General features: G+C 39.3%; 1 protein-coding gene and 1 long non-coding RNA gene across 3 annotated transcripts in view; both read left to right on the top strand.

Moving 5' to 3' along the window:
- ADAMTS5 (ADAM metallopeptidase with thrombospondin type 1 motif 5) overlaps positions 1 to 13,967 on the top strand; it is a 51,273-nt gene that overhangs the window by 20,787 nt on the left and 16,519 nt on the right. For both annotated transcript variants that reach the window (XM_081557875.1, XM_081557882.1), the window contains exon 3: positions 7,112 to 7,279. In XM_081557875.1, the coding sequence (XP_081414001.1) occupies positions 7,112 to 7,279 (168 nt within the window). The remainder of the gene's footprint in view (positions 1 to 7,111; positions 7,280 to 13,967) is intronic.
- Positions 7,496 to 13,582, top strand: LOC145532552 (uncharacterized). The gene is made up of 2 exons (XR_014073334.1): positions 7,496 to 8,198; positions 10,644 to 13,582. It is a non-coding gene; the product is annotated as an uncharacterized LOC145532552 (long non-coding RNA).

The following is a 13,967-nucleotide window of genomic DNA, read 5'->3' as shown; positions in this document are numbered from 1 at the left end:
GCCTCTAATGTGCTAGGGGAGCCATCTGATTTTATTTAGACTCACGAAATCCATAGTTTGCAAACAGGCTGAAGCTCTGCCTTGGAGTGGTTAATTATAAAATGTGCTAAGTGAATCTCTCCATCATGAAAGACTCCAAAAATGCTTCCTAAGCTAAAATCAGGCAGCTCAAAGAGTCAGGGCCAGAGAGTCAGCTGGAAACTTAGGAAGTGGTGGAGACACAACAGTATGGCTGCCTGTGTTTTGCTGCGGTTGGAGCGAGTGCTCTGGTCTGCTGATCTGCGTGTGACTCTGCCCCTGCCATCGATTAGATTAAACGAGGCCATGTTTTGAAAGGCTGCAGAGGCCCTGGAAACACCATAGACCAAAGCCAAATACACAGAATCAGATGTCAGGACTGGCTGTGAGATGTGAGGTGAAAGGAAGCCAGGATTAAACTTGGTATTTACCCTCAAAACCCATAGCTTTAATCAACATGAACTGAGCATTTTTTTTCTGTCCGGTTTGGAGCAGTGCCACACTGTGTCTTTCTTGGCCCCCAGATGAAAGGTGGGAATAGGTCTTTGCTCCGTGTCCAGAGGCAGCATTGAAAGATGTAGTGTTAGTATCAGTTGGTTTGTTTTGAAATCAAATCCCAATTCATATTTCTCTAGGGAAAGCCTATAGATTGTCTGCCATGGGTATGGAAAGCCAACAAGTTGAAGGTGACATAAAATAAATATATCACACACAACATGTAATTTTTTTTTCCTTCTTAGGATTAGAAAATTTCCCCTTGTCTCCCAAACTGAGTGTCTAATAATCAGACACTAGTAATCTAGTGTCTACTAATCAGACACTAGTAATCTAGCATCCGGTAATCAGAATTTATCAAAAACTACGTGAGGCTAGACTACTCAAAGTTAAAATTATAACAAACCCAAGATATCACTGAGAACAATAAAGTTCAGTAACAATCACTGGGCCTTTATATTTGTCAGGCACATTTTCTAAGCACTTGCAACTTTTATATCCTTTAAGCCTCACAAAATCCTGTGAGGTGGGTACTATTAATGAGTTACCCTAGAAAGGAGGATGCTGACATGCAGAGAAGTCTAAACTGATCTAAGGTCAACAACTAGGTATACCGCTTGGAGAAAAGTTAAATCCAGTTTATCTGGCTCCAGAGCCCAATATTTGGATACTATGCTAGAATGGCTTGTTAGCGTCCCTTTTGAAAGATAGTCTTGAATTTGAATCAAAAAGATATTGACACAGCTATTTACAAGGTGAAAAAAATTTATTTTCTTCCTTTTAAATTACATTATTGATATAACATTTAGCATTTGTGTTTAGGGCTTCCCTATTAGCAGCAGCAGCAGCAGCAGTGGCTTAGATGGTAAAGAATCTGCCTGCCAATGCAGGAGACCTGGGTTCAATCCCTGGGTCAGGAAGATCCCCTGGAGAAGAGAATGGCTACCCACTCCAGTATTCTTGCCTGGAGAATTCCATGGACAGAGGAGCTGGGCAGGCTACAGTCCATGGGGTCACAAAGAGTCAGACAGGACTGGGTAACTAACACAAATGTTTTGAAATGGGAGTTTAAGAGTTCTATCACTTCTCTTAAGGATTTGCATTTGAATAGATGTGTAGGATCCAATTATTGGGGCTCCTGGCTTCCTTCACCAAGGATTTTAGGTCTTGATTCCCTGTGAGTTTTTCACTCCCTTTTCAACCCCTGGCAAGACCTTCCTGAACCTTATTAATCCCAGCTGGAAAATTAGGTAAAAATAAAAACATGACCTCATTAAGAAACAGATGCTTCATGAGCGGGGCTTTCTTAAGTAAACGCATGACAGAGCTTCTTGTGACATTTTTTTAGGATGTGGTGCTGTGGCCCCTTGCCTATTGGCCAGTTTGGGGTCAGGACACAAGAGCTTGAAGTTCTGTTTAATTTACAGACCAAAGTTTAGAAAAACAACCCAATTTCCTTCCTGAGGTTAATATTATAAATCAGCCCTGGTTGTACAGTAATACCTGAGTTGAATAAGAAGCTGAACCAACATTTTCCTGTAAAGTAATGTGTCTTCACCAGGGTGTCCATTATTTCAGATTTTCTGACACCAAATTCATGTGTGAATTTAAGGAGGCAAGATGCTTTTTAAAATCGACATTGTGAATATCCAAGATGAAATTTATTTAATGAAATACTGCCTAGTTACCAATTTTTAAAAATGATTGCTGTCCAAAAAAATTACCAGGTGACTAATAGTTTGCTGTTTCTGAACTAACACTTATAACTCAGACTCTTACCCTACAGACTTTGCTTTGACATAATTTACCCGAAACTCGTTTCCTTGGCATAATTCAAATAAACTCCTTTCTGAGGTTACTTTGTGTGATGGGCACTCATTAGCAGGACTGTCATGTTTATGACATGGTTTAATATCTATTAAGAATAGATGGGTATTTTCTGGCTGATTCATGTCAATGTATGGCAAAAACCACTACAATATTGTAAAGTAATTAGCCCCCAACTAAAATAAATAAATTAAAAAAAAAAAAAGAATAGACGGGTATTTTCTACAGAAGCCCTTATAATTTACACCTTGATTTTTACTAGTGATTTCAAACATCAAGATACAGTTGTAAGGGCTACATCACTTGGGAAAATAATGAATTGGACCCCTGCATCACTGTAAATTTCACTCTGACTTCTGTGATACTTTTTAAAGAAATTTAGTGTATGAATGCCATTAACAAACTCACCCACTGCCTAACAGCGTTTCATCTGTAACTGTGTTAGGATTTTACATGAGAAGTGGCTTCCAATTACATCACTCAAGAATTAAAGATTCACTAAGAAAGATAGTATTGTAAAGAAGGTGGCTTAACTTAGTTAAGGCAAACAAACTGCTCTTCAATCCTTTGTACATCTACTGATTCCAAATGGTTCCAAATACAAATGCTAATGCTTCCTTGAAGCAAGACTTTGGAACCTCTCCTTTAAACCCAGATCTTGAATTATGGTCTTTAATCCATATCAGCCTTGCTCCCTCACCAGGATTTTTCACATCCTGTTTTAGTAAGGGAGCTTGGAAGAACTTCCTCAAATCTCTTCCTTTACCCTTCAAAACTGCCTTGAATCTTCTTCACTCTTTTCCCATACTTGGCCTAGAGAAAGAAATGTCTCTCTCTTTCCAAGGGAAAGAATTGCCGTTCTCTGTGGCTTCTGGATCCTATCTCCCTGACTCTTCCGCGATCTTGTGCTAAGTCACTTCAGTCGTGTCCAACTCTGTGAGACCCTATGGACTGTAGCCTGCCAGGCTCCTCCATCCATGGAATTTCCCAAGCAAGATTACTGGAGTGGGTTGCCATTTCCTATTCCAGGGAATCTTCCTGATGCAGGGATCAAACGTGTGTCTCTTCCATCTCCTGCACTGGCAGGCAGGTTCTTTACCACCAGCACCACCTGGGAAGCCCACCCTTCAACTAACTTTGGTTTGCATTGCTCAAAAAACTCATCATAAAAAAGCCTTTTGATGGAAACAGTACATTATTTTAGGAGATGTCAACATTTTCTCTGACACTGTTTTATCCTCTGGGGCACGTGTGTTTAAATCTCAGCTTCACTAATCCTGCTCAAGGCTGCTTGTGGCAAAAGGCTTAATCTCCAATCCACACCTATCATTTTACGCATCTCATTGGATGATTTAAGAAAAGATTCTCACTGGAAAAAGCCATCAGTGATATCATGATAAATTCTGGTCAAGCCCTTCACAACATCTACTTAAAATGTGTTGTTGTCAGTTGCTACAGAACATTCGAAATTTCCTAGGTTCCAGGCTTTTCTTTGTTAATAAGTGTGTGGTCTCTAAAGTGAGTGTCCCTTGAAAATAACTTATGCTTTTATATGTATCTTGTCCTTCTAGGGCTCAAAGATACGGGATAATATCAGACTGACGTTAGGTGTCCTATCTTAATGATGAGGGGAATTGTATTGGAAAATGCCATTTCTTTGGCTGTCCACAGCCTTTAGTATGCCTGTCACGTCTCTCCTGAAGAGCGTCCAGACGTCCCACACATTGTTCTTCCATTTCAATCCCTCTCCAGCTCCTGAAGGGAAGTCACATGGGTCTCCCTCGCCGTGCCCTGGATCCAGCTCCTGTGGCACTGACTGCCTGTTTCTCTGAGTGCTGAAACGGTCTTCACATTGCCCATGATTCTCCTTGTCCTGGGCAGACCATTCCTCTCCCAGACAGCTGACAGGCTTTCTTCATGGAGAACAGAACATTCATCCTCGCTCCAAGGAGTCTGTCTCTCTCAGTTGACCTGCAAGTAGTCCTTTTCTGACTGACTCTGGGAAATCTTATAAAATTCACATCTCCTTTCAGCTCTTGCCAAAGTGGAACTCAGATTTGTTCATGCCCAGAGTTGCAGTCTTTCCTGATGACCGTCTACCTGTATCTTCAGCAACAAGTTATTGCATTGATAAATTAGCAATTCAGAGGCCAAAGAGTCTGCCAAAGATTCATTTAAAAAGACCAGAGTGTCTTAAAATAAATTGCTTTGCTTTCATAATTGATATTTAGCATTATAGGCATCACCATTCTGTATAAAAGAAAAAAATCAAGGTAGTTTCCCCAGCCCCTCAAAATGAATTTAGCTTGTATTTAAATCAAATATCTAAAATTTAGCCTCCAGATAAAGTGACTATCTCTTGAGGCAATAATGCACATGCATATGAACTGTACTTTTATCTAGATATATTTGGAGGAAAAGACGATTAATCCATTGAAAGTGCTAGTCAGTCAGTCATGTCTGACTCTTTGTGACCCCATGGACTGTAGCCCACCAGGCTCCTCTGTTCGTGGAATTACCAGGCAAAAATACAGGAGTGGGTAGCCATTGCCTTCTCCAGGGTATCTTCCCGACCCAGGGATCAAATCCAGGTCTCCTGCACTGCAGGCGAATTCTTTACTGTCTAAGCCACCACTGCTCCATTAAATAAATATAAATGTCTTATGAAATAGAGTGCAAAAATCACATTTTTTGAAGTATAAAACCTAGATTCATAATACAGAGTTTCCCTTAGGCTACTTTCTCTACTATGCCAGGGGGGGAAAACTGAAGTGTGAAACCTCCACACTAATTCCACAGTGTTCACTGATAAACTTTCTACATTCTCAACAAGTATTTGATGTACTAAGTAACTTTTAGCAGTTTTGAATAGAATATGAATGAAAGGTACTATTTTTCTGTGGGCGCAGTGAAACTCAACATACCACCCAAAACTTGGATGAGCTCCTGCCAATCTTCTTTTGCATGTTATTTGGAAGATATTTTATGAACTACAGTGAGAGTTTATGCTGCTGACCAACTAGAACGTGAGTGGCGGTAAGAGGGTTTCCCACAGAGAACTGACTAGCTGAGTAAATGCTATTGAAGTAAATAACTGTATAAATAGCATCAAAATGCAAAGCTTAGAAGGTCACCGAGCCCTGGCCACTTAATTTCAACCACAACAGCAACCAGCTGCTCAGTGGACAATTTTGTTATGAGGTGTTAGTGATTTAACAAGTTGGCCCCAAGTAGTTGGAATTTGGCGTGAAAAATTTCATCTCTGTTGGATTTTACTGTTGCACACTGGACTTTTTCTTGGCAGAGTGGCCAAAGTTCCTGCCTTTGGTATTCAGGAACCCAAGGAGAATGCAGTAATCACTTTTCTATGGTATTTTCCACTTTTTTTTTTTTTTGGTGTTTTGTGTAGGGTTTTAAAAAGCTTTGTAAAAAACACTACTAGGATGTCTTGTTTACTTTTTAGAGTCGTTCCAATCTGTTGTCCTGAATTTTAGTGTTGACGTATATACACTACTGTGTGTGAACTAGATAGCTAGTGGGAAGTTGCTGTGTAACTACAGGGAGCTCAGGCTGATGCTCTGTGATAACCTAGAGGAGTGAGATAGGAGTGAGATAGGAGGCTCAAGAGGGAGTGGATGGATGTGTACTTTTATAGCCAATTGACATTGTTGTGTGGCGGAAACCAACACATCATAGTAAAGCAATTATCCCCCAATTGAAAAAATAAAAACTAAAAAAAAAAACCAATATTTTAAATGTATTGAAGAATGTATTATGCCTTTAGACTATGTGAAAAATCAATCTTATGTAATAAGAAAATTTTAGTCAGATTATAAAAATGGGCTTATGTACTCTGTAGAATAATACCTAGCACGGTAGAACAGGAACACCAGTGTGGGGTCACAGAGAGTGTGTTTGGTAAACTTAAGCACAAACACCACCTAACTGAGTGGTTTTGGACAGTCACTTCCCTTCTTAGTATTTGTTGTCTCTCTAAGGGCTAACATTTGGTGAGAGTCACATTGGTGTTTCAGACATTTCTTAAATGAAAATGGGTATATCGTCAAGAGATACCATTTACTTGTGAAACTAGTAAACATTCACAACTCACTGGATGACTAACAGAAATGAAAGAGTGAAGCAAGCTAACATTTGCATGAAACCAGAAAGTTACTAAGTTCACTTCTTTCTTTTCTCCTCTAGACATCTCTTATATGGCTACCTATTTACTTGGCCAAGAAAATGAAAGTCCTTGACCTTCAAATACCATGTATTAAGTGCTTGTAACTTGCAGAACATTGAGTTAAATATAGATTTTCCAGCAGTGGCCGACAGGGAGTCGGAGGTGGGGGGGATGCTCTCTGATCTCATGGGGCTTATAGTTGAGCCCAGAAGATGGAAAATTAACAAGCATTCAAAATAATATGTCGTGAGGACTATGACATAATCCCACAGTTGCCTTGCAAATTCTAGATTCTAAATAAGGTCTGTTTCCACATATTCTTGAGCATGTGTGATCCAGATGGATTATGGGAACATCTTGTCTAGTGTAATTTTTCAGTTTTCCCCAGAATGTTCACCAGAAGTGACCGCTCTGATGACATGCAGCTTTAATTTCCCTGGGGGGAGTCCAGTCTCTGTGTGAAAAAGCAGTTAAAATGAACTCATGTACAATTGGGAGGAAAAGAGTCAAGTGCTAGTTTAATTGCCACAGAAAGGTAGACGTGCAAAAATCGCTCATTATTTGCAATTCATCTATCCTGTCTTTTAGGACATCTGCTTGGCCTCTCCCATGACGATTCCAAGTTCTGTGAAGAAAATTTCGGCTCCACGGAAGATAAGCGCTTAATGTCTTCCATCCTAACCAGCATTGACGCATCCAAACCCTGGTCCAAATGCACCTCAGCCACCATCACAGAATTTCTGGATGATGGCCACGGTAGGTACCGTTCCACAGGCTCAGAAACAACACTTCATTGTATCCTCCTGGTGTTCACCTTGCCCTCTAAGACAATGGTTGCTGAGACAGTGTCAGAAAAAGGAACAAAGGGGTCTGTCTACTGGTATGGAATGCTAACATTCTTGGTGGCATTATAGCTATGGTCTTTTTTGCTTTTGAATTGCCAAGTTCAAAGAGAAGCAGTGTGGGAGACCACACAGAAGGCCTCGCTAGTGCCCTGAAAGCCTGGCTTTTATTCCCTCTTTCACCACACCAGCTTCCTGTGAGAATGCTGGCAGATATCTCATTTCCCTGTTACTAATAGGGCTCTCAGAATTATTTGTTACACGCTTATTATAAAGGTATGGTTAGAATGTAGGTGACAATTCTGTCAGATTCTCTTTATGGCGGCATAAAACCAAGAAAGGAAGCTCTATAGATCTACATTCACTGCAAGACTTGGCTTCATCCTGACAGCCCGTTTTCCTGAAAGTGGAGCAAAAGCTGCAGAAACAGAAATAGAAAATCAATATGAACTGTGAGAAAACAGTTTAAGACCTTCAAAAGAAAATCTTTGGCTTTATCCTCTAAATGGAGTTCAAGAGCACAGCATACTTTATTAAGGTCTATTAAATCTAGGATTAGTGCTATAAATTATATCAAAATACCAAGGAAGTCACAGTTTTTAGAAATAATAAGTTCTGACCCTGAAGTAATCTTTGAAACAAGCTACTGCTAATTTCCTAGCATCCCTGTTACCTTAAAATACTGGAAACGCAAGCGAATAGATGAGTTAAATTTGGAAGAGATTTTCAGAGACCAAGAGTTCACGTTTCTTAGATTACATGTGTGCGTGCTCAGTCACTTCAGTCCTGTCCTACTCTTTGACACTATGGACTTTTTTGCGACCCTTTGGACTGTAACCCACCAGGCTTCTCTGTCCATGGGATTCTCCAGGCAAGAAGACTGGAATAGGTTGCTATTTCCTTCTCCATGGAATCTTCACAACCCAGGGGCTGAACTCACATCTCCTGCATCTCCTGAGTTGCAGGCAGATTCTTTACCCACTGTGCCCCCGAAATGGACATATTCCCATTCCTTTTTCTTTCCTCTTAAGATTTATTTCTTTCTAAAACTGATGGTTGAAGTAAATGAGACAGAAATTCTTGATCATGATAATTGTTCACAAATTTATCTCAGGATATGGTTCAAAGCTGGATAAAGAGAATCTGGGGTAACTGTTTTTCCCTAGTTCCACAGCAGTTATGGCTTGATATTTTGGTAATTTCTTAGTGAGTTTGCCATCTTGAGCTTTGGCTACATAATTACAAAACAATTAGTAAATTCAGTTCTTTTCAGACAAAAAGAAATTCTACTATACAGCCTTTTGTTTTGTCTTATAGCCAAAATGTTCACCAACTCATTTTTGCTATGTGTGAATGGTGAATTGATAATGCTTTAGCTACTTTCGACTATTTAAATTTCCTGTTCCTGAAAACAATCTCTACCCAGCTTGCTTTAAAATTTCCCTTAACACAAAATAAATGTTCTTTGTTAGTTGAAAAGATGGCCTAATTATTTCAAAGATTTAGAAACAATTTCAAGAATCAATGTATTAGGTTTATCCTAGACTAATAATAAAGTGGTAATTTTCTGCTTAGTTAGCTCAGTTTAAAACGCTGAGTAAATGCAGAGAGTCCTGAGGTGAATGCTTACCTAATTATCTGCCTACCTACATTGATCAAATCCATATCTAGTAACATTTCTTCTTAGGTGGAATCTTAGTTTCCACTCTTAATATTACTTTTACTGTTTTTTTTTTCCAGCTTTTGTGAATATGGAATAACATTAATATTTTATTTTAGAATCCCACATTACACATTCCAAAAGGTTGAGCTAAACTTTGAATCACTAAATGAACAGATTTAGTTGCTAAGGCAGCAAATACTTATGGCTAAAATGGGACCAAGTTTTTTTTTTTTTTTTTTTTCCCTATATAAGTATTAGGTCAGCTAATTACAATGCTGTGCAAAATCTTGTTCCTTATTGCCATATTTCTGGAATGATTCATTTATTTCATGTTTATGGAATTTATGATTCTACTTTTCATGCAGTAAAGATGCTTCCAATATTGTTTTCACGTTCTAAATCTCATTTCTGTATTTAAAAGAGTCTACACTCAGATTTTTTAAATTTTTTGCAGCAAATTTTATACATCTTTCTGCATCTGCTCCAAAGAATCTCCTGGTAGATAACCACCAAACCGTACTTTTACTAGAAATAGGTTTCATTCATTTGCACCAAGAAAATCTTATCTAACTTTCCCATCTATATGTTAAGTAAATAAATAAATTTCATTACCAACATTTGTTGAACAGGAAATTCTCATAATATAGTCATTCATTCATTTGTTTCATCAGACCTAGATTCTCTCACCTTTGAATGTTGAGTAAGCAGTTTTGTGTTTTAGCTAACCCCTCAACCCTGCTCCACCCACCAAAAGAAAACTGATTTTATGAAGAGAGTCTAGGAAAGGCACTGTAGCTGTGACACAGTGGCAAGATCAATTATATTCATTTCAAACCTAACCTATGCATGCTCAGTCATGTCCAACTCTGCAACCCTGTAGACTATAGCCCACCAGGTTCCTCTGTCCATGGGATTATCCCAGCAAGAATACTGGAATGGGTAACAATTCCCTTCTCCAGGGGATCTTCCTGATCCAGGGGTCAAATCCGAGTCTCCTGTGTCACATGCAGATGCTTTACCACTGAGCACTGGGGAAGCATTCATTGAAAAACAGATACAGAATTGAAGCTACAATACTCTATGTAGCACTGTCATTTAAGCGTCATTTTAAATACATTAAAAACTTTTAGACTGCAACCTAAAACTGACTTAAGTCGGTTCAACTGAGAGTGTGGCGATAGGAATTAGTCAGTGGGATTTTGAGATGGTGGCGGTTCTGATATTTCAACTTCAGAGCTTAGGAGAGAATCAAGGGGACCATCAAAGCCCAAGACAATGGAAAGACAAACAAAAGCAAAACAAACACACATCTTTGTTAGAAGACTAAGCTGATGTCATGAAACCATATCATCAAACCTTCCTTTTCCATCTACTCATAGGGAACTACTTGCATGCAGAGCCCATTCATTTGCATACAGTAGGAATGAAATGGTTCTACTGTTTTTCTGTTCTTTTCTAGGCCACTAACAATTTAGGGCTTCCCTCATAGCTCAGTCGGTAAAGAATCTGCCTGCAATGCAGGAGACCCGGGTTCGATTCCTGGGTTGGGAAGATCCACTGGAGGAGGAAATGGCAACCCACTCCAGTATTCTTGCCTGGAGAATCCCATGGACAGAGGAGCCTGGCAGGCTACAATCCATGGGGTCTGCAAGAGTCAGACACGGGTTAGTGACTAAACCAACCAAACCAACCAACAGTTTAGAGCAAAAATAAAAGTCGTTTGTGTGCATAGGGCACCTCAGATAAGTAAGCTGAGAACAAAAAGTAAAATCATTTGACAATGAGAGAGAAACCAGAAACCAACTGTAAAATGGTAGCCCTCAAACAGTAAAAGCATAGTGATCTGACACTAATTTCCAGGTCAAAAACTCTTATACCACTGTGATCCTTCGATGTACCTGTATTTCAGCAGAATACAATAATTGATACTCAGAAAAGAAATGATTTTCAGTTATTTTGGAAGATTAAACTCAGAACCTAGTATAATATGTAGCAAAGCAATTTCTGTTTTTAAGTAGGTATTCTCACGAAACTGATACAATTTTTAGGTGGTCCCTAAAGAGTACCTGGCTTCCCAGATGGCGCTAGTGGTAAATAAAACCCACCTGCCAATGCAGGAAACATAAGAAACTCGAGTTCTATCCCTAGGTCAGGAAGATCCCCTGGAGGAGAGAATGGCAACCCACTCTAGTATTCTTGCCTGGAGAATCCCATGGACAGAGGAGCCTGGTGGGCTACAGTCCATAGGGTCTCAAAGAGTTGAACACAACTAAGCAACTTAGCACGCACGTATGCAGAGTACCTACAAAATCCATTTATGTAATTGCTTACCTGTCTCCTTCCCACCTCCAGCAATGCTGAAGAAATGAGTTCTTAGAGTACAATTTGATTTGTATCATTTGAGTTGTTTTTAAAATAATTAGCCATAAGTAGCTAGACATGTGTAGCACTCTACCACTACCAAATTTAAATTTATTAATATTGAGTGCTTTCTGATTTAGTTCCAACAAGAAATACATAGCAATTAGGTTATGATTGAAAATTCAGTTTGCACACTCTAAAATAACTGGGTCTGCAAATTTGCGATTCAGAAAGGAAGAAGTCATGTCTTATGGGGGACCTCCCCCCCACCCACAACCCCAGCCTGGCCAAGATACTTGTAACTTTCTGCAGTGTTTATACAACCTAGCTCTAGGCAAATTGGCTTAGGAGTATGATCCTCAAAAATAAAGGTAAGCACTGGCAGAGAAATTGCTTAGCAAAAGCAAGTTATTAAATTTCCTTTCTCAAATGCTTAATAATCTTGAAGCCAAAAATAATAGCCGTGTCCTCTGGATCCCTGAGTCCCCAACACCAGGTGATGAGAAAGTGTGCCACTGCCTAAGCAGATATAACTCAAGCACACCTAAGACACAGGCTGCTAAGGAAAAGCTATAGACACCTTTGAAAAATTCATATTTAAAGAACTAAGTTAGCAGCCACTTACTGAACACACAACTTTGGAGAAAAAGTGGTATTAAAAAGCCATTCTCTTAATCTTTTGTAAGTATAGACAGTAGAGGTTGCAATATGATCTTAACATTTGGCTTTTAACATCTTATAAAACTCAAAGCCCACTATGGTAGCCTCTTGATTTTTCACAGTAAATGTGTTTTTAACAGAGTCTACAAGTAAGACATGAATTTAACTCCACAGTGACCTCTGTTTAAAAAGCTATGCTTCATCCTCAAACACAGAGAATTTTTAATTGAAATTTCCCTGGCATAACATCTGCTGAACGGTGTACTAATGCTTCTCACAGTTTCACAAACAGATCTCTTGAATTACCTTGGCCAGCAAGTAATGTCTGTGCCTTTGTCATTGCTCAAGTTAGTTTAAGGGCTTCCCTAGTGACTTCCCTTTAACTCAGATGGTAAAGAATCTGCCTGCAATGCAGGAGACCTGGGTTTGATCCCTGGATCGGGAAGGTCTGCTGGAGAAGGTAATGGCAATCCACTCCAATATTCTTGCCTGGAGAATCCCATGGACAGAGGAGCCTTGAGGGCTGTAGGCTGAGCAACTAACTACTGGGTCAAGTGACTCAGTGGTAAAGAATCCTTCTGCCAATGCAAGAGATGTAGGTTTGATCCCTGGGTCAGGAAGATCCCCTGGAGAAGGAAATGCAACCCACTCCAGTACTCTTGCCTGGGAAATCCTATAGACAGAGGAGCCTGGCAGGCTACAGTTCACAGGGTCACAAAAGGGTTGGAAATGCCCTAGGGACTAAACAACAAGCAAAAAGTTAGTTTACCATCACTGAACCCATGATGCATCAGTGTCTCTTTTAATGTTAGACATTCAAATAAAGACCTCAAAGAAGAGTTGCAAGACCAGAGAGATGATGATAAAGAAAAGAGTTTGTAGTTTTATGAGGGTTCTTTGAATGAGTTTCATTAAGAATATTAATTTATTTCTCCTAGGCCAAGAATATTTGGGCCATTTTTTTTGTGTGTATGTGTGTGTGCGTGTGGCCACTCTACTCGGCTTGCAGGCCTTGGTTCACTGACCAGGGATCCAGTCCAGGCCCCTGGCAGTGGAAGCATGAAAACCTAACCACGGGGCCGCCAGGGAATTCTCTATTTGGGTCAATTCTTAATTTCATTGTGTGTATTAAAAAGGAAGAGAAGACAGAAATAACTACAATGCTAGAAATGGGGCGGGGCAGGGGGGGAGAAAAAGAACAACTGACCTTCATCTGATAATTTTAATTAATCATTAATATGAAAGATAAACAGTGACACCAGTCAGATATAAAAAAGAAAGATTTTTCTGCTCCATTTCCTGGAGACCTGGCATACCTTCCATCACCCAAAAGTGTACTTTATGGCCATGGGGTATGACCATATTATTCCCTTTATTTGTTCATCGCAAATCACTGAGTCTTACTTTTTATAACTTTTCACCTTACTTAAAGCATTTAATTTAACGTGGATAGTGAAAACAAATTTGCAATATGCACACATTTTCATCGTCTTTACACAGAATGTTAAGACAAAAGGAAAGAAGGAAGGAAAAGGAATGGGGAAAGAAAAGGAAAAAAGAACCCAGCAATTTTATGGAGCAAAATAAATAGACAAAATGTTGGCAGCAAAGTGCAGATAGGATTTCAGGCTAAGATAAATCTTAAAATATGTAATGAGATGGTTGATAATAAATGTAATAGAGATTAAGAAAAGTCAGCAATAGACTGAACACTTTTAGAGGTCAATATAAACAGTATTAAAAGACTGATCAATGTCCTTGCTCACCTCTCCCCAAATTGTACACATTTTTTAGATGAAAGATGTATATCCAACCCATTGTTACTTAGATCTTAAATATTTCATATCGTGAGACTCAGAATCAAACTGTATTTTGATTTTTTTATTCTTGTTCCCTGGCAGCAGTCTGCCATTTGGCA

This window comes from Giraffa tippelskirchi, chromosome 2 (genome assembly GCF_054371585.1).
Source record: "Giraffa tippelskirchi isolate mGirTip1 chromosome 2, T2T-mGirTip1v1.2.pri, whole genome shotgun sequence".
In the NCBI taxonomy this organism is placed as follows: domain Eukaryota; kingdom Metazoa; phylum Chordata; class Mammalia; order Artiodactyla; family Giraffidae; genus Giraffa; species Giraffa tippelskirchi.
This window is presented reverse-complemented; position numbering and strand designations above follow the sequence as displayed.